We start from the raw sequence: 27538 nt of genomic DNA on the forward strand, positions 1-27538 counted from the left end.
GCTATCAAGTTATAAACACATGGAGGAACCATAAATGTATATTATATATATTTTTTGGAGGCCAGGGATGCTGCTAAACCGCCTATAATATACAAGACAGCACCACCACCCGCTACAAGCACACAAAATAATTGTCTGGCCCAAAGAGTCAATATATTATTAAGTAGAAGAAGCCAAGGAGAAGGCAATGGGAACCCACTCCAGTACTCTTGCCTGGAAAATCCCATGGGCGGATGAGCCTGGTGGGCTGCAGTCCATGGGGTCGCTAAGAGTCGGACACGACTGAGTGACTTCACTTTCACTTTTCACTTTCATGCATTGGAGAAGGAAATGGCAACCCACTCCAGTGTTCTTGCCTGGAGAATCCCAGGGACGGGGGAGCTTAGTGGGCTGCCGTCTATGGGGTCTCACAGAGTCAGACACGACTGAAGCGACTTAGCAGCAGCAGCAGCAGCAGGAGACAATCTGTTTGATTCCGTCTATATGACATTCTGTAAAAGGCAAAGCCATGGGGGCAATAAAATGATGAGTGGTTGCCAAGAGTGGAGGGAGGGATGAGTAGATGGAGTACAGAGGGTTTTCTTTTGGGTGTTGAAACCGTTCTGTGTACTTTAGTGATGGATATAAAACATTATGTGGGGACTTCTCTGACAGTCCAGTGGTTAAGATTCTGCCTTCCAATGCAGGGGGCACAGGTTTGATCCCTTGTCAGGAAGCTAAGATCCCACATGCCCCATGGCTACAACACCAAAACATAAAACAAGTAATACTGTAAAAAATTCAATAAAAACTTTAAAAATAGTCCACATCAAAAATAATTTTTTTAAAAAAGAAAAGACGTTATATGTTTGCCAAAACCAATAGAAAGTGCAATACAAAGAGCAAACCTAATATAAATTACGGACTTTGGTGAATTAAAAAAAAAAGTGAAATGGGATGAAAGAAGAAAATATGATAAGCAGTTCTTAAAATGTTAGTCTGTTTTTTTGAAGTGGATTAGAGAATCCAGTAATGAATTTTTCCAAAGGATAGTATGGAATTACTTCCCCATATTGAACCTTTGGAATTTGAATATTTTTTGCTAAAAATGCAAAGTTTTCTTTACTACCATTTTAATATTAACACATGGAAATCTTCAACACATTGGTTTCAGAATTGGGACTCTTCGTTTTAAAAAAATATACAGTGTCTTGTAAAAATACGTATAGATTATTTTCATGTCCATGGAGTGATTTCCCCCCTCCCATCTCAGGGGGAAAAAAAAAATCAGTAATTTGTTATCTCATGCAGTTAAATATGGGAAATTTTTTAGCTTTACTGGCTAAATTTACCGTTCTATTCAGATAGAAATCCTCTGGTGATCTGATAGGTTCAGTACAACCAACCCTTCAACTGGATTCTGAACAAAATTCTGAACCTCTAGGGCTAGGTCACTGTCATTGGACAGGAATTCAGTCACTGGGATAAGGAACATTGTTTTGCTCTTCTTTAGTTGTCTAGTTTTAACCTTCCCACCACACTTAGATCTAATGGGAGTGTGACTGAGATGAGAGGTGGGAGGGCGGGGGGCTTGGGTGATTGGTTATTAGCTCTTTGGTTTATCAGTGCCAGGCAGTTTTGGAATGGCCAGTGTTTGGTTCCGCATTGAGTGTTCCAGTCTATCTTTTAATTTATGTTTTGTTTAAATTCATCCATGTAATACTACTTAACAGTATTCAATACAATCTTAAATATTCCATTTAATTTCTATAACTGATAGAAGAAGTCATAGTCCAGCTGTTGCCCTGTTGTTGATCTGAATCTGACTGATCAGGTCCCATTTAAGAGAGAGGAACCCAGCTGGCCACAGCAGGTGATGGTTAGGTGTTAGGAAGTAACATTTTCCCTGTGTGATCCTTCAGGAAGCTGACCTCGTTACAACTCACGAATTGGGGCACAACTTTGGAGCAGAGCACGACCCAGATGGTCTGGCGGAATGTGCCCCAAATGAGGACCAGGGAGGGAAGTATGTCATGTACCCCATAGCTGTGAGCGGCGACCACGAGAACAATAAGGTACGTGTCTTCTGGCGCTTTTGTTTTTAATGTGATTAGGGAAGAAGAGATGATGCTGAATGATAAGAGAGCCCAGAAAAGCTTTCCATTTGTGCTTCAGTCCATGGGGTCACAAAGAGTCGGACATGACTGAGTGACTGAACAGCAGCAGCTAGGGATGGAATTGCACGTTACCAAGTACCGTGAAACGTGGTCCATCTAAATCTGCTCATTTGGACTGTGCGTTGTCAAGATTAATCATGTGTTGCTTTGAGCTGTATGGAAAGTTAATTATTTAATGCCTTGCACTGGAATCCTAGTTTGCAGGGTCTGGTGGGCTTAGACTTTCACTTAAATTTTTCTTTCATTTATAAGCCTATCATTCATATTAGCTCTACATTGCTTCATAATTTGCATATTTTAATAAACTTTTGCAACAAAATATGTAATTTGCCAGATATAAGTGTCCTGTGGGTAAGGCACTTGCCTTTCTGGTTTACAGCTCTGTCTCCAATGCTCATTCAGGGTACCAGGTATGCAGTAAATAATATTTGCTTTGTCAAATAAGTAGAGAGATCATATTCTGTTGAAGGTGTCTGGAATACTCGACACTCGTTGACTTGGGACATGGGAAACAGCTTCAGAGACTTCCTGAGAGTGGCTGTGACTCACTCGTAGAGTCTGAACTGAAAGTCTTCATAGACGTCTGTCTGGTCCTTTTTCCGTTTTGCAAGAGAATGGAAAGTGGGGCTGAAAATTCCAAGCTTCTAACCATGGCTTGGTCTTTCTGGTGACCATTGCCCACTCAGGAGCCCACTCAGAGTCTGCTCATTACAACAAAAGACACTCCTATTACCTAGGAAATTATGGAGGTTTCAGGAGCTCTGTGCCAGGAACTGTGGCCAGAGACGAATGTATGTTTTATACTGTCTTATGAGGGTCTTGTGCTCTCTGCTCCTCAGGGGTCTTATGGCGCTTGTTTGGGTGGCAGATGAAGCCATTGTAGTCATTTGCAGACTGTGGAGGCCCTACCTCTAAAAGTACTCAGGCTGAGTTTTACCCAAATCTTGTTCTGCTTTTCTTGATATTTTCAAATTGTTTGGGAACTGGACTCTATTTTAGAGCATCAGGAAAAATGCCCAAATGTGGGTCATTTCTATGGTTTTGCATATCAAGTGGACAAGCTAGGGGTCAGCTGTAGCAACTCAAACTTAAGATCTTGGGAACCCATGAAGACGTTTAGGTAATAATTTGGAATTTAATTTAATAGACTACATATATACATACACACACACATATATATGAAGTATCACACCTCTTACTAAACTCAGCTGTTAAAACACTTTAAACATGGATGACTGATGTAAATTCAGAGAATCAGAGCAGACGTGTTCTGCAGGCCTGGATCATTGTATCTAGGAAGACGGGTCTGCCCGGTCAGTGTCCCCGCAGTGGGGCCACTCTTGGCTACTGAGTCACTGAGCTTAGTCTGGTGACTCTGCTCATGCCTGACTGGTGGAGGTGTTTGGTCTCCGCATTTGTGTGGCTTACTTTCCTGTGAAGAATTTTAGGCTTCACCAAATTCACATAACGTTTCTAGCCTCCTGCAGAGGAAGGTGCCAGCAAATGGCATTTAAAGGCAACAGTGAACCTGATAAGCCTTCAAGCTGGTTCTGGTTGTGGCTTTTGCGTTAAAGTTTGTCCCTGGAGAATAAGCGCTTACCTGAATTTTTATGTTATCTTGGGTCCTGTGTGGCCTTTTTTCTCTTAAGATGTTTTCAAACTGCAGTAAACAGTCCATCTATAAGACCATTGAAAGCAAGTCCCAGGAGTGTTTCCAGGAACGCAGCAACAAAGTGTGCGGGAACTCCAGGGTGGACGAGGGCGAGGAGTGCGACCCCGGCATCATGTACCTCAACAACGACACTTGCTGCAACAGCGACTGCACGCTGAGGCCGGGTGTGCAGTGCAGGTGAGGGCTGCGTGCGGCAGGCATGCGGGCGCCTAATGAGGGATCCCCAGAACCGTGGGCTGAAAACGCAGGGCCTTGAGAGTCATTAGAGGGCCTGTGAAAGTGTGTGTCTACCCCTGTGCAGCAAAGAAAATGTTTTCTGGAAAGCAGTTTGACATTCCATGACAAATCCTTGGTCTTGCATCCTCTCTGCTGTAGTGATGCCGTGGTACAGAGAATCCTAAGGAAGCAGAGATGTACAAAGATGACTCAGCAAGGAGGTTTATGGCCACATTCTTTCATAACAGTTCTGGGACATAAACTCATTACTTGTATCTGTGCTGTAGAATAGCCTTAAAGAATGCTGTTGAATCACAGAAACCAAATGTGGAGGAAGGTTTAGTTACAAATCTCTAACTTACTACAGGTTACAAGTTATAAGTCTTATGTTCCATTTTTAATGCCCTGTGCCTGGCTGAGAAGTAGAGGGGCAGCTTTAATTTATGCAGACTGAACTGCATACAGTGCGTATTAACACTGCAAGTACTGACCAGGCTGCCTAGTTTCTTAACTACTGATTGCCTTGTGGGGTTGGTTTTTGTTTTTGTTTTTGTTTTTTTGCTCTAATTTTTGGCTGGGTCATGTGGCATGAGGGATCTTAGCTCCCTGACCAAGGACTGACAACTGATGCACCCTGCATTGGGAGGTCACTGGAGCACCAGGGAAGTCCCTTTTAAAAAAAAGTCACTTAAAAAAAAAATCTATTAAGTGAATGAAAACCAAGGACACCAAGGTGTTTTAAAGATGAGTCACTGTGGACCACTCTGCTGCCCGTGTCTGCATCAGGAAGGGCCGAGGGACCATGTCTGGGGGTGCCAGCACCTGGGAGTCTGTGCAGGAGTGGGTGGCCTCAGGAGGCTCTGCCCTGCCCTCTCGGGGCCTGTGGCATGACCGTAGTCTGCGTTGTGATGCTGGCCATTGACCTGGACTGTGTGCTCTTCCTCTGCAGTGACAGGAACAGTCCTTGCTGTAAAAACTGTCAGTTCGAGACGGCCCAGAAGAAGTGCCAAGAGGCCATTAACGCTACTTGCAAAGGCGTGTCTTATTGTACAGGTATGTCCTCCTGGTGGATCTCTTAGAATAATTTGTTCAGATGGGCATGCCTGCGTTTGAAAGCAGAGTTGGGTTTCATTCAGATGACTCGAACCTTTTACCTCACAGACAGAGTTGAGTTGATCACAGCACGCTTCGCATTGGTCACTGCAGGACCTTCGATCATTCACTTCCATTCTCCTTTCCTTCATAGGCATCAGCTTTAGTGTCTTTGATATTTGCCTGGATAGGTGTATGTCCTTGAGATAGTGTTATTTTTTGTTGCTGTTGTTGTTGAGTTGCTAAGTTGTTTGTCCAACTCTTTGTGATCCCATGGACTATAGCCCACCAGGCTCCTCTGACCATGGGATAGCCCAGGCAGGGATGCTGGAGTGGGTTGCCATTTCCTCCTCCGGGGATCTTCCCGACCCAGGGGTTGAACCTGCATCTCTGCATCTTCTGCATTGGCAGGCAGAGTCTTTACCACTGAGCCACCTGAGAAGCCTGTTGTTTTCTGTACATTAAAAAAAAAATATTTATTTGGCTGCACTGGGTCTTAGTTGCAGCATGTGGGCTCTAGGTTCCTGACCAGGGATCAAATTGGCCCCCTGCAGTGGCACACAGACTCTTAGCTACTCGACTACCGGGGAACTCTCTACATGTGTGTTTTTAATGTGCTAAAATGATACTCTACATTAGATCTTTTTTGAAAACTCAATGCCATGTCTTTACAATTGTGTTTTCCATTGCTTTGTATTTCTGTGTGTGTCTAGTTCATTGTTTTGGGTCCTTGCTGGGTTTCCAGTGATTTACTGTGATACACTGTGTGTGCTTATCTGCTCACCAAGCAGTAGCTGCTAGGATTTCTCTCCTAATGCTGCCTGTAGGACTACACTGGGCATCCTCACATATCTTTGGGAGCCATGAGGGCTTCCTGGGTGCATAGGGAAGCATGGAATTGCCTAGTCGTGGAGGGTAGCACTCCAGTGGTCTCTGGAACAGCAGTATGGGTTAGTCAGTGCCACCGTGGGGCGTCCAGGTTCCTGTATTCTGGTGTCCTTGTCAACACACTGTATTATGTAGCTCTTTTTTGCCAGTCCGAGTGTAAGGTGATTTCTTCTCCTTATTTACATTTTCCATGAACATCTGTATATTTGTTAGCTATTTAGATTTCTTCTGCACATAATTAGTTCATTTATTTGGTCCATTTATAAAAATTGGGTTTAATTTTTGCTGTTATTGCTTTGGAGGAGTTCTTTCATGATAATCTATCTGGTTTAAATACTGCATATGCCTTCCTCCTGTCTGTCGTCCTTTTGGAACAAAAACCTCTCATTAAATGTGTCATTTTGTTTCTGTGTGTGTATTTTTTGAGTTGTGGATCATTATAAAGATATTTTCCACAGTTGGTTATGTTAGCTTCATAATTTTATCTTTCATCTTTAGGACTTTAATCTATCTGAAGCTAGTTTTAAGATTATCTGTATTGATTGTCAATATTCCCTGTAGTTCTGTCAGTTATTCCTTTCAAAAATCTCCAAGCTGTATTATCAGGTACACGTTCTCCACATCTTCTTGGTCTTGCTATTCCTTCATCACTATATAATGCTCCTTTCTGACCCTTGAGATTTAATTTTTTTTTAATTTTTGAAATTTTTATTGGACTACAGTTGATTTACAGTGTTGTGTTAGTTCCAGGCACACAGCAGAGTGAAACAGTTATGCATATCCTCTTTTAAATTGTTTAATATTCAGTTTGCTACCTGTGTGGTCACGGTGTCCTTATTTGTCTGGTGTATCTATCCCGTCTTATATTTTTTAATTTATGTATCCTTTGGTTGCTTGGCTTGATTTTTGTAACAGGTTTATTGAGAGATAATAAGCATATCATACCACCTGTCCACTTGAAGTGTCAGTTCAGTGGTTTCTAGTATATTCATGTTTGTGCATCCACCTACCAGTCAGTTTTCATTGCCTCAGAAAGAAACCCAGACCCTTTAGCTATCATTTCGAATCTCCTCATTCTCCCAGCTCCAGACAACCACTACTCTACTTTCTATGTTGATGGATTTGCCTGATCTGGATGTTTCATGTAAATGGAATCATACAATATGTGTGCTGCTTTCAGAATGTTTTCAGGATTTATCCATGTTGTAGCATGAATCAGTCCTTCATTTATTTTTATTGCTGAATAATATTCCATTGTATGGATATATCACATTTTCTTATTCATCAATTGATGGATTTTGGATTGTTGCTGCTTTTGGCTGCTGTGAGTAATGCTACTATGCAGATTTGTGTGTAAGTTTTTGTGTAGACTTAGCTTTTTATTTCTCTTGTGTCTGTGTGTGTGTGTATCCAGTTGTAGAATTGCTGGGTCCTGTGGCACATCTGTTTAATCCTTTGAAGAACTACCAGGTATTTTTCCAAAGTGACTGCACCATTTTACATTCCCACCAGCATGTGTGAAGGTTCCAATTTCTACAAATCCCCACCAGTGCTTGTTATTATTTGTCTTATTTTTTTGGCCACTCTGCACAGCATGCAAGTTCTTAGTTTCCCGACCAGGGATCAAACCCGTGCCCCCTGCAGTGGAAAGCACGGTCTTGACCATTGGGCTGCCAGGGAATTCCCCCGTGTTTCTGATCACAGACATCCTAGTGGATGTGAAGTTTTATCTCACTTCGATTCTTCCTTCAGCTTTTAAATGTGCATTTTATGTTACTCATGATTCAAACATTCTGCCATCTGTCAATATCACATTAGTTTGTCACATATCAGGAGCCTGGATATCTCAGTCAACCTTTAAAAAACACTTTCTGGCTGTGCTCAGTGTTAGTCTTTACTGTAATAACCAAACAGTTTCAGGAAGGTGCTTTCTTTTTAAATACGTGTAAAACAGTTTCAGAAAAGATTTCCTTATCAAAGAGACTTTTGTTCCCATGGTATTTATATGAAGTAGCAGCAGCATCACCTGGGCTCCTGTTAGAAATGCTCCGGCCCCTCCCTGGGCCTCCTGCACCAGCCACTCTGTGGACAGAGCCCAGTGCTCTGTCACAGCATCCCCTGGGGGACCCTGGTGCCTGCTCCACGCAGAGGACTGTGCTGAATAGGTGATGCTGTGTTCTTAATTATTTTCCTGTGCATCTTCATGCTCTGATTTTAATCTTTTAAGAGCAGATGTTCAACAAAAGCTTTTTTTTTTTTGGATCTGCTGAGAGCAGCATGAAGCAGCATAAATGTGGTGACAGTTCAGAGTATAAACCTGCACTGAACTTGCTGTCCTTTTTCCAGAGCTTGCTTTCAGTGGGGGTGAGTTGTCTGTAAGACAGTCTTGTTGACACTCTGAATGCCCAGCACACGTGACACATTTTTATAAAATCAGAGGCAAAGGTTAACAGCCTAAGTGTGTCATCTGTGTTAGGTAGTTAATGAAAGTCTGCTTCTGTGGGGAAAAGGGCAGAGTCCTTTAAGTTCACAGACCTTTAAGTCTGAATTCTTTTGATTCACTTGGGGGCTTTCCCTGGTGGCTCAGCTGGTAAAGAATCTGCCTGCAATGTGGGAGACCTGGGTTCGATCCCTGGGTTGGGAAGATCCCCTGGAGAAGGGAAGAAAGGCTACCGACTCCAGTACTCTGGCCTGGAGAATTCCATAGACTGTATAGCCCATGGGGTCGCAAAGAGTTGGACACGACTGAATGACTTTAACTTTCATTTCTCACTTGAAAGGCCAGGCCTATGGTGTCTTCATACAGTCGTTTTTGTCTTCTCTTTTAGTGTGGACTTTTAACTGCTTGTGTTTCTCATTTTCCAGAATGAGTCACTTGTTTCACCTATTCTCCTGAATTTAACATTTTTGGGTGGCTTTTCTTTGTCCTTAAGAATCATTGATTCTTTCAAGACATATCTGTGGTTTACCTACAGTGTGACAGGACTGGACATACATTGATTCATTAATAGATTTGGTTTTTGATCTCATAGAGCTTACCAGTCTGGTGGTCAGAAACAGAAAAGAACCACAGATAATCAGATAGATGCACACTGGAAGAGGTGCTATGGGGGGATAGGCAGCGTGCAGTGATGGGGCCTCACAGATAATCAGATGGATGCACATTGCAAGAGGTGCTGTGGGGGGATAGGCAGCGTGCAGTGATGGGGCCTCACAGATAATCAGATGGATGCACACTGCAAGAGGTGCTGTAGGCGGGGAGAGGCATGCAGTGATGGGGCCTGGTGGGGTGAGGGGCCTCCAGTGGAGGTGTGGTTCTCAGGTCATCTGGGGGAGGAGATACTTGAGAGAAAATGTAAAGGGTGAGGAAGGCCAGCCTGGCCTCCTGAAAGAGGGAGACAAGAATCCTCTGGGGGCTGAGCAGCGTGCGTTAAGGTTCTGAGGTGAGAGGAATGGAAGAAGGTGAAGAAGGGTGGGCGTGTGGGCCGGGGAGGGCTCTGGGCAGGAGGCCCGCTGGGGGAGGGTGCAGTCAAGTCAGGGCTCACAGGCGTCTTTTGTTAGTGGCAGCAGTAGGATCTGTTTTACATACACATTCTTTCATAAGCACGTTTTGTTTCACTATGAAGAGGTAAAAAAGCAGGATACCTGGAACGAGTAGGTCCTGATGGAGGCAAGGCCGCAGGGCTGAGCGGACACTGGGCAGCGTAGTGCTCGGCACGGTGCTCCCCAGCTCCCGATGGAGCAGGTCCGGGTGACTCACGGTGACCGTGTGCCCCGCACTGCAGGTAACAGCAGCGAGTGCCCACCTCCCGGAAACGCAGCCGATGACACCGTGTGCCTGGATCTCGGCAAGTGTAAGGACGGCAAGTGCGTGCCCTTCTGCGAACGCGAGCAGAGGCTGGAGTCCTGTGCGTGTAATGGTGAGTGCGTGTCCAAGGCAGGAGGGGCGGAGGTGGCCCTTGCCTGCCAGCCCGACCCCGCCCTTGGGGGCCCAGCAGGGTCAGGGCAGCAGAGGGCCGTGTGTATGTGAGGCTCTGCTCCGTTTCAGAAACCGACAACTCGTGCAAGGTGTGCTGCAGGGACCCCTCGGGCCGCTGCGTGCCTTACGTCAACGCCGAACAGAAGAACTTGTTTTTGAGGAAGGGCAAGCCCTGTACAGTAGGCTTCTGTGATACGAATGTGAGTATTTACGTACAGTGTTTATTCATGTGAAGTTTTTGTTTGTAAATGCTTGGCTTTGCAAATGGAAGGAAATCAGAACACAGACGGTGCCACGTCTGACCACTGTCCTCATGTGAGAGTCCAGGCAGGTTCCGTGGGTGTTCCAGGAGACCGCACAGGCCCTGGGGGCTTCATGCTAAAGCTGGCTGCTTGCAGGCAGTGAGTCCCACTTACATACTCTTGCCTGGAAAATCCCATGGACAGAGGAGCCTGGTAGGCTATAGTGCATGGGGTTGCAAAGAGTTGGACACGACTTCACTTCCCACTTACTTGGTTTTCTAGGCTAATTGTAAAACTCATGCTGCAGAACTGTGGGCTCTGACCTTGAAATGGGTACAGAGTAGGTAGGAATGATGTGTCGGCGGCCTTCGTCAGATCCTCGTGCCCCTCACAGAAACACGACTATGCCGGCACACTCACAGAAGAGGGTTGCTAGGGGCTTGGGAGGCTTCTGCAGGCTGTCCGGTTGTGTGTGTGTGTGTGTGTGTGTGTCTTGTGACTCTAAATTCACTTATAAAAATGGACTTTAGGTCCCCATTTCAGTGTGTCACAGGTGGGTCTCTTGGGCTGTTTGGTTTCAGTGGATCCCTTTTCACGTTAGTTATGTGTTTTAACATGAAGGAAGCCACGTTCCTTCTAAATGCATGGCCCTTGAAATAACACCTGACGTTTTTTGTTTTCAGGGCAAATGTGAAAAGCGAGTGCAGGATGTCATCGAGCGTTTCTGGGAGTTCATTGACAAGCTGAGCATCAATACTTTCGGTACGTGGTTTCCCTGGGTGGGAGGCTGCTTAGAACTGAGCTGACTTCCCTGACAACGTTAGAAAGTGTGGTTTCAGACTGATATGCCCGAATCCTGCAATGGGCTTCCCTGGTGGCTTAGTGAGTAAAGAATCCTCCTGCGATGCAGGAGACCCAGGTTCGATCCCTGGGTTGGGAAGATCCCCTGGAGAAGGAAATGGCAACCCACTCCAGTATTCTTGCCTGGAGCATCCCATGGATAGGGCAGTCTGGTGGGCTACAGTCCCTGGGTTCACAAAGAGTCAGACGCAACTGAGCGATTAACAGTCTTTCAACAGAGGATGGAAGTAGTCACCACTTACGTTCTGAAATGACTTTGTTGGCTAAAAAAGAAAATGGCCTTACAGGTCTGCACCTGTATAGCATGGACACACAGATTTTCAGACAAGGGAAGAGAAAGTACAGACTGCTTTACTGGAAATGAACTCTTGACAGCATAAGCGTGCATCAGATGGTAGACTGCAAGCTGTAGACTGCCAGACTCCTGCATGGTGTGAGAATCATTCATGTACAAGTGGGCCTCAGATTTTCCAGAAGTGAGGATGCACGCTGTGTCCTCTAGGGTGCATACTTGAGTTTCATCCCAGAAACCACCACAGTGCCCAGACAGCAGCAGCGCTGTCTTGGCGAGCATCGTTCCTAGTAGGAGCCTCCTCCAGCAGGAGCCCCTTGCGGCGTCCCTCTGGGGACCGGTGGGCCGCCCTGTGATGTGACGTGTCCTCCACAAGTGCGTTGGGCCTTTCTGGGGAGAGTGCCCGTGAGTGGGTAGGTGCTCGGGTCTCGCGTGGGTGGCATGGTTCCTGCCTGTCAATGCCAGCCACGTCGCGGTACCCCGCCGGCAGTCTGTGCCCCGACACCTGATGATACTCTAAGAAGGCTGCTTTTCGACTTCTGAGTCCTTGCTCAGGACATTCATTGTTTGGAACTGTTCACAGGGAAGTTTCTAGCAGACAACATCGTCGGTTCCGTCCTGGTTTTCTCCTTGATATTCTGGATTCCTTTCAGCATTCTGGTCCATTGTGTGGTGAGTCACCAGTTTTTAAGTAATTGAAACATTTTGTTAAACTTGAGCACCTCCAACCATAGGGCTGTTTTGAAAAGATAAAATTTATTCTCAGAAAACTCTGACCTGTTTCTAATGACATTTTTGGTGTTACCCCCAGGAAAGTGTATCTTGTTAAAAGACTAAATTCTAAAAAATGGTATTTTTTGTGTGTGGCTGTTTTGTTCTCGTGTGTAATTTCTGAGGAATTTCATTCTTTCTAAGCACCAGAGACTGTTTAGCTGGACTTGTCTAGGACTTCTGAGTGAAGCTGCGGCATGAGCATTTTCAGGCTGTTGTCACAGCGCAGATGGCAGCCAGCAGCCGTCCAGAGACGCTGCCCCGTCTTGTCCAGGGTCCCGGCAGCACCGTTTGGGGTGTTCGAATCCTTCCCTGTGAGGACACCGAGCAGTCATTTTGATTGTTCAAGACGAGTAACAGCTAACAAGCTTGGTTGCACTCTGAGAAGCTCCAGTACTTTATAAGTTTTCTTATAAATCCAATCTCCTTGCTTCTGTGGGAAAGTGAAGATCTGTCTGCTGTGCAGAGACGAGGCACTCAGACCCAGGCTTTCAGGCCTTTGCTCTGAAAGCCCTGACAGGGTGCCTCCCGTGAGCACATGGGAGGGTGCGGTGTAGGGAACTCTCGGGTCTCCGTGGCCCTGGCCGCCTTCCCTCGCGCGCTGTCTCGTGACGGTTCTTCCTCCGGTTGATGAGCCTGGTGGGCCTGAGGAAACCTCTGCTCAAGCCCTGCTCTGTTAAAAGAGCTGAAGCTCTGACACACAGCAACACTGCCATCCACTATGGAGGCCTGACCTTTGATTTCTGAGTAGAGCTGCCGACAGGAGGGCGGGTGGTGGCTGGTTTCCAAGCACAGAAGACGGTCAGGGCAGTCAGGCCGGGGCTCGGCCTCCTGCCTCGCTTGTGGTCACCTGTCACTAGTCAGCCCCAGACAGGGAGCAGGGTGGAGGGGGGACTGTGTGTCCAGCCTTTCAGAGTATGACTTGAGGGCCAGTTCGGGACTTGAGGCCTAGGTCCTCTCAGAGTTTGGGCCACAGAAACTCAGGACACGCTGAGAAGAGTACTGAGGCTGGGGGGTCTGGGGCACTTTGAGGTCAGTGCCAAGTGAGGCCACAGGCAGTGCCCCTCCACCTCCTAGGGCTGCCCTTAGGGTCAGCCTTGTCTCTGAGTGCTGAGCCTGCATGGAGGTGCCCTGGTTGTTCCTGCCCAGGGTGTGGAGCAAGTCTCTCAGAAAAACAGCACTTAAACCTTGCCTCTTTCTGCAGTTAATGCCAAAAAACATACTTCTTCAAGTGTAAGAGAAACACTTGTGGCAGAACCCCTCAACCTTGAGTAGAACTCACATTCTCATCTGCTGGACCTGCTCCCTCTTCCTACAGCTCAAGTTCTAAGCTAGCTCTTCACTAGTTACTATTAGGAGGGGCTTAGGAGGACGGAGCCTCTACTGAGCAGGTTGTAAGAATGACCCCGCTCTTCTTGTCTTTCTAGGATAAGAAACTGGATAAGCAGTTTGAGTCTCTGTCTCTGTTCCACCCCAGTGTAAGTATCTCACAAAAAAGGATTTTCGGTTGTGTTTGGAGGCCTGCTGAGCAGACACCTTCACTGGCCTCCCCCAGCTGCGCCTTCTTCGGCTGGAGGGCCGTCTTCTGGCAGGCAGGATGTGAAAGGGAACCTCTTGACGGTGATCTTTTAGTCAGTCACTTGGATGGAGACTGACACTACAGAGGAGCCCCACTCTGCCCTCCCTGCTGCCCTGAGTAGTTGGCTGTTCGGCGCTGACTTCATTTTCACGTTTGGAGAGCTTTTCCTGTCTTAGGATCTTGACAAGGGTTCTTCTGACTCTCTTGGGTCTTCACATACGGGTTGTCAGGACACTTGGAAGCTGTTTAATTGCTTCTGAGGGTGCTTTCCTCAGGTGGGTGGGGATCAGGGTGCTGATGGGTGCGGCCGTCTGGTGGGGCTCACCCCCTGCTCCATGTCTCTCCAGAACGTCGAGATGCTGAGCAGCATGGACTCGGCCTCGGTGCGCATCATCAAGCCCTTTCCTGCGCCCCAGACCCCTGGTCGCCTGCAGACCACCCCCGTGATGCCCCCCGCGCCCTCTGCGCCCCTGGCCCCGAAGCTGGACCACCAGCGGATGGACACCATCCAGGAAGACCCGAGCACGGACTCACATGCCGATGAGGATGGCTTTGAGAAGGATCCCTTCCCAAATAGCAGTGCAGCTGCCAAGTCATTCGAGGACCTTACAGACCATCCAGTCACCAGAAGTGAAAAGGCCTCGTCCTTCAAGCTGCAGCGTCAGAACCGCGTGGACAGCAAGGAGACCGAGTGCTAGTCCCCAGCCGCATACCGGGCTGACTTCCTGGACAGAGTATTTTTTAGGGATTTGACCCCAAATCACTGCATATTTTTGGTGAAGATTTGGGAGAAATAAGGAAGTGACTTCACAGCAGATGCTGGTCATGTGTTTGGACTTCCTTTGCATACATAATACTGGTGTGGTCAGGCCCTTTTCCTTTGAAGAGGTAAGGTGAATCTGGCTTATTTTGAGGCTTTCAGGTTTCAGTTTTTTTGATCTTTAAAGTATCCTTCAACCTGTGGTGCAAAAGCAGAAACTATGGCTGGATTAGGTTATGAATATTTACGTTTTTGTAAATTAACTTTTTACATTGAGAACAGCACTGATTAGGGAGATGATCAGATTCTTTTTTAAATACACTGTAATGACCTAGTGAACATAGGCATGTAGTGGTTTTGTGTGAGGGTAACCAGACACAGATTTACTTTTTGCCTTCAAGACAAAGGGAGATAAAAGCAACAAGTTATACATTATTTCCAAAATGTGGGTTCTGTTTCTAGGTGGTTCTAGGTAATACCTAGAACTTGTAACAGAAGAAGGGAATTACACTAAGAAATAGGTTAATGTTTCTTAATTCTAAATTGTTAGAATTTCTAATTTCTAGAATTAAAACAATGAATCCCAGGGATGGGGGAGCCTGGTGGGCTGCCATCTATGGGGTCGCACAGAGTCGGACACGACTGAAGTGACTTAGCAGCAGCTTATAGTGAAGGTTACAAATTATAGCCAAATGAATCTACAAAATCCTGCCAACGGTTTTTGGAGCCTCGTGAGCTGGGCAGTTTTTCTGTGTTTTGTAAGTATCTTCACGTGTCAGCACTCTTACCATGCTCTTAAAACATTTGCCATTTAGAAAACCTGAACTACTTCAGAATAAGGGTATGGTCGCCTCTGCTCAAACACTAGTGGCCAAGAGGCTGTGTGAGATGGTTCTTGCCAAAGGAACAGGGTGTGATGTGCTGGCCTGGGGCTTTCTCCCCACACAACTGACTTCTAAGAACCCTTGGTATTCACCTGTGTTCATTCTTGATCTAGTGCTTCAGTAACGTCTGTGTTTACTATGTGAAGGATAAAAACCATCAGGTTGAATTCTGATCTGCTTTAAAAGCTTTTTTCCCCTGCTAAGTTCTGAATTGTGCTCACCAGCCAACACATTTTAACTGAGATAACTTAAGCTTTGAGGGCAATCATCCAAACCTGTGACAAATCATCTTTTTTTCTAAGGACATTTGTTACGCAGATACCTGTTACACTAATACTTGAACCTGTACCTTATGGTATTTGCTGTCTCTAGTCATGATATTCTCACATTGTAGTTACACTTCTGCAGTTGGATAGAAGGTGAGTGGGGTGTGTGGGTGTACGTATGAGTGAATGTAAGAAAACCATTTTTTATAAAATTGTGACTTTTTAAGAAACAAAACTGTCTTTACCTTTTTTTTACACTTATTAACAAGCTGCTCTGGGCATATTTTGTAGTTGGGGCACAGATGACACCTGCATCAATCAATAAATATTTATTATCAAAACATGATGTACCTAGGTACAAAGCTGTCCTAAGAAAATTCTAATGATTTTATTCATCTTGGGGGCAGACAGTACTTTTTGTTCCAGAGTCATGAGCAAAAGACTTAAAACATTTAAAAAAAAATTCTTCGACCACTTATCTTGGGGTCTTTGTGCACCAGTGACTTCAGGTTCTGTAGAGAGACAGCAGGACCTGGTTCTCAGTGACTAGTGGTCCCCATCTCCCAGGAGACTCAGTTCTGGTCTTGCTTCTGCTATGTCTCGCCAGTAGGGGAGCAGAAAAGGCAGGGAGGAGACTTTCTTCTCTATCAAAGGCCAGAGATGGGAGAATACAAACTCGTTTCCTTTTGGTGATAAATGTAGTCCGTCTGACAGATAGGAGGAAAAGTCCTGTGAGGGGGAGAGAACCCGGTTAAAGGCGTGTGCTGGTCTGCCGGCGGGTCCCCAGCCTGCCCGGTGGCCCTCTGGAGCTGCCCTAGCTCGTCCCATGCCCCCTGTCCTCTGCGGAGGCCCTGACCGTCTGTGGAGGACACACGGAGCGCCCCACGCTCACAGCATCAGAAAGCGCCTGAGCTGATGCGTCCTTCCAGCTCGGCAGATGGAAGAAGAGAATCAGTGAGTGAATACAGCACTCGACTGTGATCAACAAAGTGAAACGCGTGAGAAACAGCTTGACACACTGGGTCCTGAGCTGTCCTGACTCTTAGTCTGGGTATTACATTGACAGGTGCATGATTAGGTAAAAAGAATTTGTACCGTCCAGCCAAGAGTCCAGACCCCCGCGGCCCCGGTCTCAACAACACTGACCGTGGGAGCCCTTTCTCCTCTGCTCGAGCCGAGCCCCGTCCCACCCCGCCCAGCAGAATCGGGAGCTGGCTCAGGACTCGCAGGCTGCACCGCTCCTGGGCCTTAGTTTCCTCTGCTCTGCTGACGTCCGAGCAGGTGACCGCCAAGGAAGACCTTCCCAGCTCTAGACCCCTGGGAAGTTTTTTCGGACGTGACACGCTGAGAGCCGCCAGCCCCTTTCTCTAGCAGCAGTACTTTCCCACGCCATCGACCATTTACTGCTCATCTGTTTCACTGTGTGCCAACTCCTGTCAGAGGGCTTCCCAGAGCATGATGCCAGCTGCTGCATGCAGGGAGAGAACATGGCCAAGCCAGGGGCGCTGCGACTGCAGGCTCTCCCGGAGCCTCTCCAGGTCCCCCACCCCGCGTCCACTCCCGTCTCAGCAGGGGAGAGGACCACCCATCCAACCCTCTGCACCGGGTCCCCCCAGGACCGTGCACACCACTGTACCTGACCGTCCTTCTGCATCAGGGACCACAGGTCGAGTGCGTCAGCCCCGCAGTCCTGGGCTACCTGTAAACAGGCCCTGGCATATTCACCAACAACCGAGTTCAGGCGGTTTAACTTGCAGCCTGTTGAAAAAAGAAAATCCAGGTGCAACCAACAGACCCAGGTGCTGGCCTCTGTGCAAGCCCTACTACCTGGAGGGCTTCTCAGCACAGGTGAATGGGTACCTGCTGACGGACCCGAACTGGCCTGCCATGGGGCTCGGGACACAGGACGGGCCTCGCAGGTCACGCGTGTCCTGCTCCCCAGCATGGGACCAAGGCCAATGGAACCATGAAGGGCGTTTAGGGGACACTGGACAGATAGGGGCCGGGGGAGCTGAGTGGCCTGGCTAGAGCCCTGGCCAGAGGTGGATGGAGTCGGGCTGGGGGCCGGCGCGGGCAGGGTGTGGTGGGGAAGACTGCGGGGTCTGGATGCCTCAACTGGCGTATGCAATGAGAGGCCGGTGCCGGACGGGGGAACAGCCACCCATCTGACTTTGAACCAGAAGCGGTGAGAGCTGCAAGGGACCACAGTGCTCAGTTTCTCTGCAAAGGGCTGGCCCCTACACGCTTTCTGTCAACAGGAGACACGATGGGACCTCTTCTGTGACCTCTGTTGACGGAAAGCGTAGACAGGGAGTTGACCCGAGGATGCAGCCCTGCGTCCGGGAGCCCACACTCACCTTGCTGGAGGCACTCCTGCGCCCACGCGGCCTCGCAGAGTGGGGGCGGTGTGATGAGGATGAGCCTGCCCTCGGGCACGTCCACGGACCGCAGGTACCGCACCATGCTCCTCAGGTTGGCCACGAACTCCTCCAGGGGCACGTGCTGCTTGGGGTTCTCGTCTGTTCGGGAGGGAGGCAGACACTTCAGCCCCAAAGCTTTTTTAAGGGGTGACAGGTCAGGCTGATGCATGTTCATAGGTGGGCCCCAATCCTGACGTTGCTGGGGAAATGTGTGGCACCCAGGGCGGGGAAGTGGGGAGAGTTCCAGCACAGGGTTCTTCATAAAATGGACTTCATAAAATGGCTTGGAGCCTTGTAAGTGCGCTTGCCTCTCCTGCTTTTCTGTCCTGTGGTCATGAACCCAAAAGGTTGGATTTGTAAAGGAGGCCCGAGCTGTGGAGGGAGCCTGCCCAGGTTCTAGCCTGGCTTTGTCACTGGCTGGCCTTGTGCCCTTGGACAAATGATCCACCTTTCTGCCCCTCCTGCTGGTTTCCTGCTGGTAAATGGGGGTGACAGCAGGGTCTTGCTGTGAAATTACATCAGCCAAGTGTGCCAGGCACTGAGAGCAAGGTGCCTGCCGGGAAGGAAGCTCTCAGTAATAAGCTAAGCACAGCTGTCATCACTGCAAAGGTTTCCTTCTAGACAGGCTCACACAGGCTCGCTGCAGGCTTTTTGTAAACCCCACAAAAGTGTAATTCAGGAGGAAAGTCAAAGCACTCATGATCCTACTACCCAGAGAACCACTGCTGGCACTTGGCTGTACTTCTTTCCAGTCCTTGCCAAGCTGAAATGTATACTTCACAAAAGAAGAGGCATCACACTAAAGATAAATGACCATGCTGTGTTTTTTTAAACATACATTATAAGCGTGTCTGTGTTCACAAGGAGTCCTCAGAAACCTGGTGCCTGGTTGTAGGGTGACCACAGTGAACGCTTCTGCTTCCTTACTGTGTAGCACGCCAACGTTTTGTTGTAAATAACACAGCAGAGACGTCTCTGCACATGGACCTGGCTGGCCAGGTTTCTAGATGAGGGGGGTCTGGATGGCAGCTTTCCGGAAAGATTTCAAGTCCTCCCTGTCCCAGCCCCTCCTCCAGTCCTGTAAGAGCACCTGTTCTCCACACTTGGCAGCTGTAGTAATGCTGCTTAAACGCACTGATGTGAGAGTCAATATTCAGTTTTCCCTTTGTGCGTGACGGAAGGCGTTACACATTTCTGAACATGTACTGGCTATTACAGTTCTCCTGCTGTGATCCATCTGTTCTGCCTCTGCCCATTTTTTAAAATTGGAGTATTTTTCTGATTGATTTCTACATTAAAAACATTAACCTTCTGTTGTCATGCTTTTGCAAAACTTTCCTTAAAGTGTCATTTTCTTTTTTTTGACATAGGCTATTTCATAAATCGCAATTTCCTCCATTGTTTTCATACTTGTTTTTCCTTGTCCTGAAGTGAAAGAAATTGCTTCTTTGGGAAATTTCTGTCTCATGGAGAGCACTTCTAGTCTCTACCAACACTCGTTGTTTATAACCTCACAGGCACAAGGCGCCTTTGTCACAGTTGGGAGCTGCCTCCTCCCTGCTCTCAGCCTCACCTGAGGGCCCCGCCTGCGCTGCGGAGAGGGGAGGGGCACCGGAGAAGCCTCTGGAAGCCGCTGCTCCTCTCAATTACTCCAATCAGAGGGCCCTCCTTTCACGAGCAGGGAAGGAAAAGGGGCTTGCGCTCGCCAGCTGTGCCTCCAGTCACGGAAACAGTTCTTCCAAAAATACGGAGACACGTCTCCTGTTCGGACCTGTTTCCCGTGGCCTGGGACTCAAGCCTGGTCAGGGTGCCGCTGCCCAGAGCGGTACTTTCTCCGGGGGTCAGTGTGAGTCGCACCGCGACGTGTACAGCTGGCTCTCTCCTGCCAACTGCATCAGCTAAAGCGAGCGCTCAGGAACCGAGCGCAGCACAGATGGACTCCAAAACCATTAAACTCCAGAAGCTGCAGGTCTGCTGAGGACCCAGGCCTCTGCGAGGTCGGGAGTAAAACTGACTGACATTAAAGACAGAAGAAATGAGTGGAAGTAAAAGGGGAACCTATTTTAAGTTTGGCAAAACTACCTCCTGGGAGATAACGAAAACATTTGAAAAGAGTGTAGAAACTTAAGTTGGCTTTAACAGAAAACAGTGACCGATGGCCTAGGGAAACACAAGTGCCTGTACCTTTGAGCGCACTGTCATTGGCGCCAAAGAAAATCGTGACAGCCACTGGGCTGTCCAGCCCGCTCCCCTTCCTGACGAGTCTGGGGAGGATAATTTTGGCCCATCTGGTGTTGTAACCTGAAAATCCACGATTCAGGACATCACATTTTCTAAAATGAAAAAAAAAAGTTAAAGGTGAATTGTGGGCAGAGAACTGTTTTCGGCCCCCTGCAGCCACACTTTGGTGAGGGAGGGGGTGTGTCTGTGAGGAGGCAGGCAGTGCCCGGCGGCTGACTGCCCGGGCTTCACCGTGTGGATGGGGCAGGGCCGGGCTGAGGCATGTCGGACTCCTTCCTGGTTCTGAGACCCAGGGAAGTCTGCCCAGGCCTCCGTGACAGAGGTTGTGAAGAAGGGGCTGTGCAGACTCGCTGGTGCCATGCCTGGTCGGTGGGCTGCTTTAAAAGGAGCAGAAGGCAGAGACTGCCCGTGTGTCCCCCGCTGTCTACAGCACCCACAGTGGGGGCATTCGTTCAGGTCGTCAACGACACTGCCACCACTATCACCCCATGTTTTGATTCAGTAGATTAGTTGTGTTTCAGTTTAAACCAGTTCTAACAGGCATTTTATTCCTCTTTAAAACTATATGACTTGATTCACAGTACTGTATGGAATGCTGAAAACACAAACCATGGAAATGGGTCTAACACTGAGTAGCTACGATCTTTGGTAGGTTTGTAGATGTTTTAAGTTACCCATTAAAACACTTTTTTCCCCAGTGAATCTCAGAGTTCAGTTTATGCTTAGCAAACTGACGTGGTTAGTTTTGTTGTCTGGTTCAAATTCTTACATGTAAGCAACTAAGCAGAGAAGCTGGGGCACCAAAGGCCCGAGAGAGGAGGAAGGCCTCTGCTCTGATAGCTCAGCATCTGTGAGTCTTCGGAGCGACGACAGAAATTCAGGAACGTTTACTTCTGAGTCTTGTGTTCTTAGCGTATACGGATTACAAAAAACTGACTAGCCGTTCTAACGCCTCCACTTAGAACACTTGACAGTGGAGCACTCTAGAATCCGCTAAGTCTGTCTTACATCATCCAGCGGTTAAGTCCCTGCCGCACTTAAAAAACAAGCAGAGCTGCCCCCGCCCGCGTGGTGTGGCAGCAGCACAGTGAGGGCTGCGGTCACAGCAGCCAGTGGCTGGACCTCGCCGCCCTCGACCAGCAAGGGCCTTGGCCGCTCAATTTCCCTGAGCTTGTCTCCCCACCACTGAGAGGTGAACACTAGTACCTCATCTGCTAGGTTACCTGATGATTAAAAGTAATACAGTGGCCAGATCTATATAAGGAGCTCAATAAATGCCAGCCACTACAGATTAAAAAAAAAAAAATCATTATAATAAGGCTGGGAACCAGGAAAAAACTGCTAGTGAGGCCCAGGGTTGAAACTGTTACAGTTCCTGTCTGAAAGGGGAAGAGTATCCAAGTTTCTCTGGATTGACTAACACAATCAGTAGTGCCCACGTTATTCAAATGGCTAAAGAAACTGGAAAATTAAGAAAGGTTTTCACATAAATTCTTGGCTAACAATAGGAATTTAAGTTCAGAGGCTAAAAGAATTATTCAAACAATATTTATCAATAAATATCAAAAGCATTTAAGTAGATTTAAGAATTGTTAAAATGCTTTTGTACTGAATATACAAAGATTTTACTTAAAGCTAAAATTTCGGGATTCCCTATGGGACTCCATTTAAGTGTATTGCTCTCCATGCAGGCAGGGGGCACATGGCAGACTGCTACAGGAGACTCGGATTGGATCCCTGGGTTGGGAAGATCCTCTGGAGAAAGGAACAGCAACCCACTCCAGTATTCCTGCCTGGAGAATCCCATGGACAGAGGAGCCTGGTGGGCTACAGTCCATGGGGCCGCAGAGTCCGGTGCAACAGTGCACACGCATGCTCATCCAGGAAGTACAGAAGGGCAGTTACAGTAAGGTGATTCTTAGTAAGGTAAGTAAGTTAGGTAAGTTAATTCAGTGTTTTAACTGAATCAAATCAATTCCAGGCTTAGGTCTGCAAAAAACATTCACACCAAGTGTTCACATGGCTAAAGACAGAACGTGTCCTTCCAAAGGGCAGATGTCAGTGGGACAGAAAGGAGCATCACAGAGGGAGGGCACGGGACCGCAGCGTGAAGCAGACAGTGCCTCTGATGCTGGGTGTGCTGCTCCGGGGACCTGCCCGTTGGGAGAAGGTGGGCTCAGGGTGCCCACGTGAGGAACCCCTGCTGCCGAGCTTTTAGTCTCTGTTCCACATGGCATTTTGGTTCATGACAGGTTCTAGTGGCCTTGGTTGAGGTCAGAGAGCCCAGGGGACGGGGAGGCAGGCTCTGTGGACAGAGCCCCAGTCAGGGAGATCTCAGCCCACGGAGGCCTCCCTGTGGGTCAGCCACAGCCGCTCAGTTTTGTTCTGTCACAAGATGCTTTTAAAATGTGACATATCCATACATGGTCTACAACTTCATCTTTAAGAAATACACATAATTTTCTTTATTGGCTGTGTGGCTTTGTGGGATCTTTGCTCCCTGACCAGGGATTGAATCTGGGTCCTAGGCAGCAGGGAATTCCCTACAATTACTCTCAGTTCTGAAAATTAACTAGCTTCTAATTAAATGGTCTTTAGCAATCACAAGCTTCCCTCATAGCTCACTTGGTAAAGAAAAGTGAAAGTGAATTCGCTCAGTCGTGTCCAACTCTTTGCGACCCTATGGACTGTAGCCTACCAGGTTCCTCTGTCCATGGGATTTTTCCGGCAAGAGTATTGGACTGGGTTGCCATTTCCTTCTCCAGGGAATCTTCCCAACTCAGGGATCGAATCCGGGTCATCTGCATTGTAGGCAGATGCTTTATCGTCTGAGCCACGAGGGAAGTCCGCCTGCAATGCAGAAAACCCTGGTTTGATTCCGGGTTGGGAAGATACCCTGGAGAAAGTATAGGATACCCCTCCAGTATTCTTGGGCTTCCCTTGTGGGTCAGCTGTAAAGAATCTGCCTGCAATGTGGGAGACCTGGGTTTGATCCCTGGGTTGAGAAGATCCCCTGGAGAAGGGAAAGGCTACCCACTCCAGTATTCCGGCCTGGAGAATTCCAGGACTATACAGTCCATGGGGTCACAAAAAGTCAGACACGACTGAGAGACTTTCACTCACTCACTTAGCAATCACACCTGTAAACAAACAGTTCTGACCAGATTTTAGTACTAAAACGATTCAGAAAACAGTTATTGGTGAGACTTTCACTCACTCACTTAGCAATCACACCTGTAAACAAACAGTTCTGACCAGATTTTAGTACTAAAACGATTCAGAAAACAGTTATTGGTGAGACATTTCTGGAGTTTCAGACAATTGGAATATTCTGCTTTTCAGTATCTTCTATTTGATCAGGAAAGGTTAATCGATCAATTAAACAGGTACTGAACTACTAAAAACAAAAGCTAGCGTTTGCTGAGCACTTCTTATGAGCCCGGTACTTGACTGCGCAGCACGCAGTAGCTCACTCACCCTCCAACAGGAGAGCAGGGTCCCTCTCGTCCACAGAGGGGAGGAGCCTGGGCTCAAGGCCAAGGCCACCTGACACTTGCTGTTGGGCAACCTCACCCACCTCTCTCCACCCTAGTTTTCTCAGCTATAATGGATGGCGGGACTCCCCAGTTGTGCTACCGGTAGCTGTAAAGATTCAATGAGACAATAAACATGAAGTGTTTTAACCTCTCTTGGCACCTGGTGAGCACTCAATAAAGTTAGCTATTAGAACCTCCTACCCTTCTTACAGGAGAGAAAACAGGAATGAAACGACACTTTTGGGCCTTTAGATTAAGTCAATTTAAACAGAGAAAGCATTTGGAAATAGAAAAAGCTGGAAAGTCGTTCTTTTCATTTCTAGTTTAGGAGATGAAGAAGAAATGAAGATATTTTAAAACACTTCAAATTCAGAAATTATGTTAAATGTATTTTCTTGGTGTGTTAGTTATACTGCTGAAGAAAACTATCAAGTAATGTAAGCCGGCAGACACCCAGCTTGTTGTTTCTTCTGAAGGAGGAAAAGAAAACTGCTGATCGGCTTACCGAAACCCAATCACAAATCCTGGTGTCTCCTGTTTCTAATGTGGAAATGTTTCTAAATATTTCTTAACCTCTTGAACTGGGACATGTTTTCCTTTTAATAATTCCATTAGCATATGCTTAAATGAATTTTGGCAAATGGGATGTCAAAATCATTATTTCTCCCCCCACCACCCCCACTATTTCTGCTATATATATATTTCTTTTCTGTTATATTTTATAAAGTGAATTTGGCAGGAAAAAGTCTCTACCCAAAAAGGAATCCAACTATAGTTTCAGGACATATTTTGTATTATTTCATTTGACTTCCTTGCTAATTATTTCGGTCATAAGTGAAAAAGAACTTGTCTTGTTTAGATAGTGAATAGCCATATGTTTTGGATCCAAACCCCTGATACATTTTGTCACAACTTTGAGGGTTTGGTTTCATGCGGTGGCCAAGTTTTAACTGAACCTGAGTGCTACCCCCCGCCCCCCCACCCCTTTGCATACACCAACTGGGAAAGGCGGAAAAGAGGAACAGAGGAGGGACTTACTGTTCGGCACCACCATTCCCTCTCTTCTCCATCAATAAGCACTCAAGCATCAATCTAGAAACTATTCTCACCTGACCAGCATGTCAGCCAGTGATGCTCCCCATCCACCCTGCTGGAAAGAAAACTGAAGAAAGAAAAGCCGATTACCACTTATCCATGTCATCAGGACAATCTGTTCAGCAACCCCCCTCCTGTTCTCTCTGCGTTCTCTGACTTCTTGGCCTGCACCATTCACTTTGCTCCGAGGTCATTTCAGGGATTACCGTAGCTGCACTGCAGCAGCGCTCTAGAAGTGAGGGGTCTTCCCTGGCACAGGATTTGAGCCAGTCAGCTGCATTTTATTATTTGTTTTTTGGCCACAGCATGAGGCATGTAGGATCTTAGTTCCCTGACCAGGGAGTGAACTCGCACTGCCCCTGTGGTGGAAGTGCAGAGCCCTGACCTCTGGACCACCAGCGAAGTCCCCGGCTGCATCTCACTGAGACCTGTGTTAGTGTCACTGTTATTTAGAAAAGATACTTAAGAGAGATACAAGAAATAAAATCAACTGTCTAGTTAGGAAATGAAATCCACATTACACTATCTCACCATAGTTGAATTAATAAGGAAATTAGAGAACTCAGAGTATTTTTGATATACATTCCCTTGTGGAATCTGGAAAGTCCTCAGGAGCCTAAAAATAAAACTGGTTTAAGAAGTCATGTCTGAATGTGAGAAAAATAAGAAACAAAAGCCACAAGAGGGTAATTTTAAAAATGCACTCCTTCCCTGAAGTAAGAACATCTATTTTTCCTCTGATGAGAGATGAAATAATCCTGGGTGAAAAGATGATCTGGCTCTTCGCTGCAGTGTATGCCTCTGGAGAGGGGAGCAACAAAATAAAAAGACACCTTAAGGGGCTAAAAATAGCTGCATCCATGCCAAGGTGGGGCCAATTATGGACAAGATACAGAGACCAAAAACCCAATTGCCACTTCTGAAGAGCTGGGAACAAAAGTGGGGTGTTACGAGCAAAAGCAAGATACTGCCCAGTGCCCCCTGCACTCAACACACTCGGAGCCTGGGCAAACCACCTAAGCCACCCCCCTCAGGACCCCAAGACTCACACCTACCCTCACCCCATCTAAGGAAGCAGTTTGCCCCACCTTGGGGAGCAAGCAAGGGAACATGTTACTTGTTTTCACTCCTTCCATGTGGCCCCAGGAGCTCCAACCAAGCCTTGCTTGAATTCCTTGACTGGTCTCTCACCAACTCTGATTAGGGAAAGGCCAAGAACCCTGGTTGCTAACACCTGGAGGTATCTCTTTCTGGGTCAACCTGTTCCATCAGAGGAAGCACAGAGGTGAACTGGTTCCAGGGTTTCTGCGTGGAGCCCAGGCAATACAAAACTGCAGAAGGTGCTTCAGCCCCACCCTGGGGCCTGTGCAGGCGACCTGCCCAGGGAAGCTCTGCGATACAGAGCCCTGCTCCTGCTGTGAGCGAGTTTAAAAGTCCCTTTTCAGAATTCGCTGTATGGCTCAGGAAACTCAAACAGGGGTTCTGTATCAACCTAGAGGGGTGGGATGGGGAAGGAGATTCAACAGGGAGCGGATATATGTATACCTATGGCTGATTCATGTTGAGGTTTGACAGAAAACAGCAAAATCCTATAAAGCAATTATCCTTCAAAAAAAAATATTAATTAAAAAAAAAGTTCCTTTCAGGGAGAAGGACAAGGGTCACTGAGCAGGAAGACAACACGACTGGAGACAGCGTGCCAGGGCTTGTTGAGATTTCCATGAAAAATGACGCGGAGAGGAAAGGGCAGCCAGCGCGGGCCCTTTGACCCCAGGGCGCGGCCGGGACGAGCCCCTGAACGCGCCCGCACACGGTCTCCTCCGTCAAACGGGCTCCCGAAGACTCAAGAAGACCCGGGTCCAGTACTGCGAGGCCGCGCCGCCCCCCGAGGCCGTCACTCCCCACGCCGAGAAACGAGCCACCGGCGCGGTGTCACGAAGGGGCCCGCGCTGCCGGGCTCGGAGGCGAACGGCCTGGGGGCGGCGGGCTGCGGCGGGAGGCGGCCCCGCAACCTCGGGACAGTCGGGGGAAACGGGAGCCAGGGATCGGCCAAGAAACCAGGCTCGCGGTTCTCGGTCGGGGCCGCAGGCCCAGGGGGCGCGGAGAGGCCGAGCTGGGGCCTGCGGACTGGACGCGGGGCCGAGCGGCGGTCACCTGGGTGATGGAGTCTCCGAAAAGCAGAACCCGAGGCCAGACCAGAGGGCTCCCGCTCGCCACAGCCTCGCATAGCGCCATGATGCCGACGGCCGGGAAGCGGGGCCACGCCGGATATCCGGGCGGGGCGGATAGCGGAGGGGCGGGGCCAGGCTGGACACCTGGGCGAGGCGAGCTGCCCGGGATGGGGCGGGCGGGAGGAGTAGGCGCCTGCGCAGTCCGAAGCCTTCGCTAGCAGGTCTTTCGGTTCAGTTCAGTCGCTCAGTCCTGTCCGACTCTTTGTGACCCCATGAATCGCAGCACGCCAGGCCTCCCTGTCCATCACCAACTCCCAGAGTCTACCCAAAACCATGTCCATCGAGTCGGTGATGCCATCCAGCCATCACAGCCTCTGTCGTCCCCTTCTCCTCCTGCCCCCAATCCTTCCCAGCATT

At 48.0% G+C, this 27538-nt stretch overlaps 2 protein-coding genes across 5 annotated transcripts in view; one reads left to right on the forward strand and one right to left on the reverse strand.

Annotated features, from left to right (window-relative positions):
* Positions 1-15893, forward strand: part of ADAM17 (ADAM metallopeptidase domain 17) — a 44293-nt gene extending 28400 nt beyond the window's left edge. For all 3 annotated transcript variants that reach the window (XM_002691486.7, XM_059891826.1, XM_059891827.1), the window contains 9 exons: positions 1902-2054; positions 3806-4005; positions 4994-5097; positions 9810-9944; positions 10073-10203; positions 10929-11007; positions 11982-12070; positions 13597-13647; positions 14096-15893. In XM_002691486.7, coding sequence (XP_002691532.1) covers positions 1902-2054; positions 3806-4005; positions 4994-5097; positions 9810-9944; positions 10073-10203; positions 10929-11007; positions 11982-12070; positions 13597-13647; positions 14096-14446 — 1293 coding nt within the window. In that variant the 3' untranslated portion in view covers positions 14447-15893. The remainder of the gene's footprint in view (positions 1-1901; positions 2055-3805; positions 4006-4993; positions 5098-9809; positions 9945-10072; positions 10204-10928; positions 11008-11981; positions 12071-13596; positions 13648-14095) is intronic.
* Positions 15894-15972: 79 nt separating this feature from the next.
* On the reverse strand, positions 15973-27220 carry IAH1 (isoamyl acetate hydrolyzing esterase 1 (putative)). Of its 2 annotated transcripts, NM_001034758.1 has the most exon segments (6): positions 15973-16387; positions 17295-17416; positions 18016-18177; positions 20263-20411; positions 24965-25017; positions 27105-27220. In NM_001034758.1, coding segments are annotated over 6 exon segments (750 nt in total). In that variant the 5' UTR covers positions 27186-27220; the 3' UTR covers positions 15973-16204.
* Between the last annotated feature and the right edge of the window lie 318 nt (positions 27221-27538).

Source organism: Bos taurus, chromosome 11 (genome assembly GCF_002263795.3).
Source record: "Bos taurus isolate L1 Dominette 01449 registration number 42190680 breed Hereford chromosome 11, ARS-UCD2.0, whole genome shotgun sequence".
Lineage (NCBI taxonomy): Eukaryota > Metazoa > Chordata > Mammalia > Artiodactyla > Bovidae > Bos > Bos taurus.